This window comes from Notolepis coatsorum, assembly GCF_963971535.1.
Source record: "Notolepis coatsorum genome assembly, chromosome: 4".
Classification (NCBI taxonomy): domain Eukaryota; kingdom Metazoa; phylum Chordata; class Actinopteri; order Aulopiformes; family Paralepididae; genus Notolepis; species Notolepis coatsorum.
This window is the reverse complement of record NC_140168.1, coordinates 209,064,321-209,073,036: the sequence shown is the minus strand read 5'-3', so window position 1 is coordinate 209,073,036 and position 8,716 is coordinate 209,064,321. Positions and strand designations below refer to the sequence as shown.

Below are 8,716 nucleotides of genomic sequence, written 5' to 3'. Positions count from 1 at the left end.
TTGATGATATTCTTCTTTGTTATTTACTTGAATGGTTTGATCATTGATTGATGGAGTAATATGGGGTTCTGATAAACTAAAATTATTTGTTAAAATAACATAAGCTAACATATTTTTACATCTATGCAAATGCATATGCAATATGTATAACTTGAATAAGTAATAAATACAGAAACAACATGTTTAACAATATGTAAATGAGTAGCTACATTTATTTTACATTACATTAACATTTATACGGTCTTTGGCCCTTTGAGGGCAACCATAATGCTGATGTGGCCCTCTGTGAAAATGAGTTTGACACCCCTGGTCTATCTGTATGTCATATATGTTATGATGAATTGAAAATGGGGGACCCTGATGTAAACAAGACGAAAGTCTTTCTCTGGTTTGCATCCCCTTAACAATTGTATGTATTGAGCTGTACTGTACCCATTCTGCAATCTGTTAATAAAGTTTTCAATCAATCAATCAATAGTCCTCTACTTGAAAGTGTTGAGTGTCGCCCTCTAGTGGTCGTTAACTGGAATGTTTGGTTTTGTAACATGTCCTGTTGTGCAGGTGAACTTCACAGTCAGCGTGGAGATCGGTGGCAGCGCCTCCTATGTCTAGTGAGTACCGTTATTTATTTATTATATATATATATATTTATTATTGATACGTTATTGATTTAAGTCAGTTACTGCTATTTATACCTTATTGATTTAAGTGAGTTATTTATATATTTATATCTTATTGATTTAAGTGAGTTACTGTTATTTATTTATATATTTATACCTTATTGATTTAAGTGAGTTATTTATATATTTATATCTTATTGATTTAAGTGATTTACTGTTATTTATTTATATATTTATACCTTATTGATTTAAGTGAGTTATTTATTTATTTATATCTTATTGATTTAAGTGAGTTACTGTTATTTATTTATATATTTATACCTTATTGATTTAAGTGAGTTACTGTTATTTATTTATATATTTATACCTTATTGATGTAAGTGAGTTACTGTTATTTATTTATATATTTATACCTTATTGATGTAAGTGAGTTACTGTTATTTATTTATATATTTATACCTTATTGATGTAAGTGAGTTACTGTTATTTATTTATATATTTATACCTTATTGATGTAAGTGAGTTACTGTTATTTATTTATATATTTATACCTTATTGATGTAAGTGAGTAGCATAATAGGGGCCTCCTGTTGTTGGTGCACATTGTTAGGCAGCCCCCCCCCCCCCCCCCCCCACACTCTGCAGGTGTTTTAAATCACGCCTCAAAACTCATTTATTTGCTTTGGTTTTTAAACGGTTTGAGAGACCTGCCTTTTTTATGTGACATATTGTATTGTGTTTTTATTGTGTGCTTTTATCTTTTTATCTTGTGTTGTGGGACTTGTACAGCACTTTGGGTCAACGTTGTTGTTTTTAAATGTGCTCTATAAATAAAGTGGATTGGATTGTCTACTGACAGAGTTACTTTTGAGGAACTACATGTATAAATAAATGGTTAGGCCATGAGAAACAGGATTGCACACTATCTCTACATCTCTATGAGAAGAACTAAAGAGCTTAGGCTTAGCAAAGTGGTTCCTCAATCAAATAAGCCTCCTATACATTTACTGGTATCAGCAATTTATTGTTCCATAAGACTGCTAGGGGTGGGGCGGCTGGGTGGCGCAGCGGAGATTGCGCTCGTCACCAATGCAAGAGACTCCGGTCTCGAATCCGCGTGTCAGCATTGCCTCCGGCTTGGGCCGGCCGTCATACTGGCTCAGCGAGCAACGTTCAAGACAGGGGAGGGGAGAATTGGAAACACGAAATTGGGATGGGAGAAAATTGAAAATAAGGAGGAAAAAGTGGATAAAAAAAAGACTGCTAGTTGTGTAACGATGCGACCTCACAACGATTAATTTCGATGATGATTATTCAGCCAACGATTCAATGCAATCATGAAATCTCTTCATTTGACCACGATTCGATACATTTTCAGTATCAGTTAATTCCCCCAAAAATGTTGAATACACAAATGTGGCTGGGGGAACTGATTCACTCAGCATGAATGGACAAACAATACACACACTAAAAAATAAATAAATTTTTTTTTTTTAATTTGGATTAATTTGGATTATAATCGATTCTAACATTTTCAAATCGATGCCGTTGAATCGTCACATTAGAATCAATACATTTCGATTAATCGATGCATCGTTACACCCCTAAAGACTGCAGCTCACAGGTGTGTGTGTGTGTCAGGACTTTAGTGACTATTAGCTTGTGTTCAGCAAGTATTGTAAGTATAAGTACTGATTGTATGGATATATACACCATCAGAATAATCTTTATATCTTTCCTCTTCTGTCTCCCAGTGCGTTCTGCACAATGCCCAGAATCAAGGTCCACAACATTGTTGTTTATATGCAGTAAGTATGTCTGTCTGCTCTGATGAATTAGACAAATAAACAATGAATAAATCTGTATTCTGGGACGTTAGCATACATGTTTTTTTTTTTTTTATTATTATAATTTATTGTCATTATACGACACATAAGTACAGTAAAATGAAAATAAGTTTGGCATCCAACCAGAGTGCACATGTAACGGTAAAGTGCAAATAGTAATATACAATGTACAGGTGGGTATGAAATATATAAATTAGTACTACTGAGTAATATTGTGGGTTTAATAACTGGTCGACCCTCTGCATCAATAACCTCAACCAAACGTCTCCTGTAGTCGCAGATCAATAACCTCAACCAGACGTCTCCTGTAGTCGCAGATCAATAACCTCAACCAGACGTCTCCTGTAGTCGCAGATCAATAACCTCAATCAGACGTCTCCTGTAGTCGCAGATCAATAACCTCAACCAGACGTCTCCTGTAGTCGCAGATCAATAACCTCAACCAGACGTCTCCTGTAGTCGCGGATCAATAACCTCAACCAGACGTCTCCTGTAGTCTCAGATCAATAACCTCAACCAGGCGTCTCCTGTAGTCGCAGATCAGACGCTCCGGGTGTCTCTTGCCACTCTGTATAAACAAAGAAAAGGAAAATGAAACGATGCCATACAATATTTGTGGCAGTTAAAGGTTTTGTTTCTGTTGTTATTGATTCCTCTTCCCGCAGGACGTCGGTGAAGACCTCCTACATGGTGCGCACGGCTCAGAACAGTCTGGAGGCCTACCGCTACATCGACTGCGGCGCCAAGTCCACCACGCAGCACCAACAACCCGGCAAGCGCCGCCCGGCCACCCCTATTTTGTGAATGGAACGGTCCAGGAGGTGGGGGGGGGGGGGGGGGGGAGGTACCGTTTCACTGGAGCAGGGATTCAGTTCCACTCATCATAAGCTCGGTTTGAATTTCCATGATAGATTTTTTGTGTGTGCCCTCGTCAGTCCTGGAATAATACCACCACAAGCATCTCCCCGAATGGCGGTTTAATATATTCTATTGTGCGTCTTGACCTTTAGTGACAGACCTCTCTGTTTTGATTGAGGTCATGACAGTCTATCGTTACGAAGTGAAGAGGCTGTGCTGCTTATCGAGCACTTATAGGTGCTGTGAGTGGTGTGTTCTGTGTGGTCTACATGTTGGAATGATAATCTCTACATTCCGACAGCCATCACTGATATCCAGTGTCTGGTCAGTAGCAGTAACCCAGTCCCTCTGCTCTGCAGTAAACACAAAATACATTTCCTGGTATCCTGTTCCCACTGTGTACAATCAGGAGAGAGAACCCCACACTTTGTCCAATCAGGAGAGAGAACCCCACACTGTGTCCAATCAGGAGAGAGAACCCCACACTGTGTCCAATCAGGAGAGAGAACCCCACACTGGGAAAAAAGGGTCGGACAAAAACGAGAATAAAAAAAATAACTAGTTTTAAGCAAATATGTTGTTTAAAGAAGTACAATCTGGTTTATCAAGATCTCTTGAAATACGTCAAAAATATCTAGGGCTTTCTCTCCTGATTGGATAAAGTGGGAACGGGATACCAGAACATGTATTCTGTGGACTGGGAGACTCATGTTACTCACTTGGTGCAGGTATGTCATTCATAATGTGCATATCAGTGATGGCTGTTGGAATGTAGAGCTATTTAACACTTATTTGAACAAAACATTACCACTTACAGCACCTTTAAAAGTTTTGGAAATTGAGGCTTTGTGAAGAAAAAAACTAAACAATTGCCACTTCTCCGTTGGGCCTCATCAGGGCCTCCAGCACAAAGTCACCCTTCTGGAACAGGAGATGAAGGGATTCCTCTTTATTTTAAATTAATACATTCATTAATTAATTAATTAATGAATTCATTAATTAATTAATACATTAATTCTCATGATCCAGCTGAGAAATTGTGTCTGTTGATACCAATATGCAAACAAATCTGGTTTTGAAGAAAGAAAATGTAATTGCATATACAATGAAGGTTAGCCTTGGTTAGCTCAGTTGTGGAAAGAAGGCTAATGATTATTTAGCTCTGGCCCTGTTTGGCCCAGTAAAGGAGGCTAATGATTATTTAGCTCTGGCCCTGTTTGGCCCAGTAAAGGAGGCTAATGATTATTTAGCTCTGGCCCTGTTTGGCCCAGTAAAGAAGGCTAATGATTATTAAGATCTGGTCCTGTTTGGCCCAGTAAAGAAGACTAATGATTATTAAGATCTGGCCCTGTTTGGCCCAGTAAAGAAGGCTAATGATTATTTAGCTCTGGCCCTGTTTGGCCCAGTAAAGAAGGCTAATGATTATTAAGCTCTGGCCCTGTTTGGCCCAGTAAAGAAGGCTAATGATTATTTAGCTCTGGCCCTGTTTGGCCCAGTAAAGAAGACTAATGATTATTTAGCTCTGGCCCTGTTTGGCCCAGTAAAGAAGGCTAATGATTATTTAGCTCTGGCCCTGTTTGGCCCAGTAAAGAAGACTAATGATTATTTAGCTCTGGCCCTGTTTGGCCCAGTAAAGAAGGCTAATGATTATTTAGCTCTGGCCCTGTTTGGCCCAGTAAAGAAGGCTAATGATTATTAAGATCTGGCCCTGTTTGGCCCAGTAAAGAAGGCTAATGATTATTAAGCTCTGGCCCTGTTTGGCCCAGTAAAGAAGGCTAATGATTATTTAGCTCTGGCCCTGTTTGGCCCAGTAAAGAAGGCTAATGATTATTTAGCTCTGGCCCTGTTTGGCCCAGTAAAGAAGACTAATGATTATTAAGATCTGGCCCTGTTTGGCCCAGTAAAGAAGGCTAATGATTATTAAGATCTGGCCCTGTTTGGCCCAGTAAAGAAGACTAATGATTATTTAGCTCTGGCCCTGTTTGGCCCAGTAAAGAAGACTAATGATTATTTAGCTCTGGCCCTGTTTGGCCCAGTAAAGAAGACTAATGATTATTAAGCTCTGGCCCTGTTTGGCCCAGTAAAGAAGACTAATGATTATTTAGCTCTGGCCCTGTTTGGCCCAGTAAAGAAGACTAATGATTATTAAGATCTGGCCCTGTTTGGCCCAGTAAAGAAGGCTAATGATTATTTAGCTCTGGCCCTGTTTGGCCCAGTAAAGAAGGCTAATGATTATTAAGATCTGGCCCTGTTTGGCCCAGTAAAGAAGACTAATGATTATTAAGATCTGGCCCTGTTTGGCCCAGTAAAGAAGGCTAATGATTATTAAGATCTGGTCCTTTGTTGCCACTAACTGACTGTATCCTGTAGTTACTTCTGGCTGTGTTCTTTATGACGGCGTTCTTTATGACGACTTGAATGACTTTATGCTAAACTTGACGTGGTGATAATACTCTGTGCACCGTTACGCTACTGACATTGTATTGCTTGAAAAAAAGGGACAACGACTGATTTTTTATTTGAGGATTTAACACAAACGCTATACACTCGATTTTTGCTTCAAGACAATTCGCTCTTTGCACCTTTAGAAGTGGTTCACGATTGTTACTTTGGCTCCCGTGTGTTTTATTTATGTCCTTTTTTTGTGAAGTTAAAAAAAAAAACGCCAATGAGGATTTAGTTTATTTTTTTGTGGACACTTTCAAATGAGGGATTTATAAAAAGGAAAAACGACAACCGTTTGAAGCACCTCTTGTAGCACTCCGTATCAGAGATCCTGGCCCCCGGACCAGCGCTCACAAGACCCCTCAACGAGGTCACGGTCGGTAGTGTGATAGTAAAGGGTTAACCTTCTGTAGTGTGGCTGTTGGAGCAGCAGGCTAAGATCCACCGCATGTGTCCAGCGGCGGCTGGTGCTAACCTCCTGCCGACGTCCCAAGTTAATACCCTTAATTCCTAGCGGCTTGACAAATAGTACCTTTTACTATGATTACTAAAAAAGTAAGTTAATTTATGAGGGAATGGACCTATAACTTTGGATAACTAAGCTACTTGAAGGGACAGAGGAGGAGGAGGAGGAGGCGGAGCCAGGTGAGCGTGTCTGTTCTGTCGCGTCTGTCCTGCTGACCGTGTGTCTGTCCTGTCGCGTCTGTCCTGCTGACCGTGTCTGTCCTGTCGCGTCTGTCCTGCTGACCGCGTGTCTGTCCTGTCGCGTCTGTCCTGCTGACCGTGTGTCTGTTCTGTCGCGTCTGTCCTGCTGACCGTGTGTCTGTCCTGTCGCGTCTGTCCTGCTGACCGTGTGTCTGTCCTGCTGACCGCGTGTCTGTCCTGTCGCGTCTGTCCTGCTGACCGCGTGTCTGTTCTGTCGCGTCTGTCCTGCTGACCGTGTGTCTGTCCTGTCGCGTCTGTCCTGCTGACCGCGTGTCTGTCCTGTCTGTTCTGTCGCGTCTGTCCTGCTGACCGCGTGTCTGTCCTGTCTGTTCTGTCGCGTCTGTCCTGCTGACCGCGTGTCTGTCCTGTCGCGTCTGTCCTGCTGACCGCGTGTCTGTCCTGTCTGTTCTGTCCTGCTGACCGCGTGTCTGTTCTGTCGCGTCTGTCCTGCTGACCGCGTGTCTGTTCTGTCGCGTCTGTCCTGCTGACCGCGTGTCTGTTCTGTCGCGTCTGTCCTGCTGACCGTGTGTCTGTCCTGTCTGTTCTGTCGCGTCTGTTCTGCTGTTGACATTCCATAGCCGCTTGCAAATTGTTTCTGTTTGGAAACGTAAAAAATAAAAATAAATAAATTCAGGAATTGAGAAAAACCAACCTGTTTTTTGGTGCTGTAAGTGGTATCTTTTTGTTAAAATAAGTGTTAAATAGCTCTACACTCAGCCATCACTGATATATAGAGTGTTTGGTCAGTAACATGGGTCTCCTAGTCCCCTTGCTCTGCGGTAAACGCAAAATAGATTTTCTGGTATCCCCTTCCCCACAAAGTGGTCTTAATTTTAAGCAAATTATTAAGTGCTTGAAACGAGTCAAATAATTGAGATTTCTTGAAAAGGGGGTAAAGAATATTCTCTCTCCTGATTGGATAAAGTGTGAACGGCACACAAACATTATATTTAATGTTTACTGCAGAGCGGAGGAGTGTAGAGCTATTTAACACTTATTTTAACAAAAAATAGCATTTACAGCACCTTTAATTAATCTATTTATCAAATGAATCATAAAATACCAGGTGAAAGATGACGACTTGACTTGAATTTAGTGTGTGTGTGTATGAGAGGGAAATAATTTAAGTATGTTGGCCGTTTATTAGTGGTATTTCTTTTTCCTTATCCTACACCTGTATGTATTTTAGCCAAGTCCGTCAAGTCTATGAAATGTCAAGTTACTTTTCATAACAGAAGGTTTCATTGTTGTGTCAGTTACACGACGGGTTCATAAAGCTCATCTAGAAAGGAGGGGGGGGGGGGTTGAAATTAATTAATTTGGCAATCTCCTCTGTGCTGTTGGCATCTATTTCACAGACGATAACATGGGCTTCGTTCACACTGCAATCCTTGGTGCTCAATTCTGATACATTCAGATCTGATTTATTTATTTAGTTTTGGCTGTTCTTAATTTTCTTTTCATGTGGCCAATATAAGATTCCAGTGTGAACCGGTCGCGCTCCTGAACTGACCGCATGCTACAAATGAACAATAAAGAAGGTGGACGGGGGGGAAAAAACCTGCCAATCTCTAGAGTGACCCAGAGTAAAGGTGTCATGGAAGTCACATGACCGTTACTTCAGACGAGGTCACATGACCGTTCAGACGAGGTCACATGACCAAAGATCAGACCTGCCTCTGATTTAGGACCACGTTATGAAAGTGGCCCAAATCCGATTAGAAAATATCAGATTCCATGTGATTTGTGCCGTTCGCACTGTTGCAAAATACTGGTGTGAGCGAAGAAATCAAGATTTGGCGTCTACAGTGTGAACGGAGCCATTTAAAATGGCCGTTACAGTCGAGTGGGATTTTTATTTATTTTTTAAAGGGCAGTGCTTTGTATATTGTATAAATGAAAAATTATTTTATCTGATGTGTGATTTTGAAGAAATGTGTTTTCATGCCTGGTTCTAAGAAGAAAAAAGGAAAATAAAGAACATTTTGTAATAAAATGTAACGGTGAACTACTAAATAAAATTAATAAAGTGTGTGCTTTTGTTGATTCTTTAGTGACGACATGAATTGATTTATTATGATTTAAATTCAATGCCACAGAATACCACTTTGAAGGGGGTGTAAAGTAACATATTACTTCTGCTGCTCTCTGCTCTGCATCTTCTGGCCGCCTCAGACCCACTCCTATCCTAAGTTTAAATACTTTTATGAACAGTGTTACTCAGCTGACAGAGTTGTGCCC

At 40.5% G+C, this 8,716-nt stretch overlaps 1 protein-coding gene across 1 annotated transcript; it reads left to right on the top strand.

Annotated features, from left to right (window-relative positions):
• Positions 1 to 528: 528 nt before the first annotated feature.
• Positions 529 to 8,509, top strand: LOC311226802 (transmembrane protein 106C-like; the record flags this gene model as incomplete). Its single annotated transcript, XM_084312206.1, has 3 exons — positions 529 to 611; positions 2,375 to 2,428; positions 3,133 to 8,509. The coding sequence occupies 3 exons, from the start codon at positions 529 to 531 to the stop codon at positions 3,269 to 3,271; spliced, it is 276 nt and encodes a 91-aa protein (XP_084168332.1). The 3' UTR covers positions 3,272 to 8,509.
• Between the last annotated feature and the right edge of the window lie 207 nt (positions 8,510 to 8,716).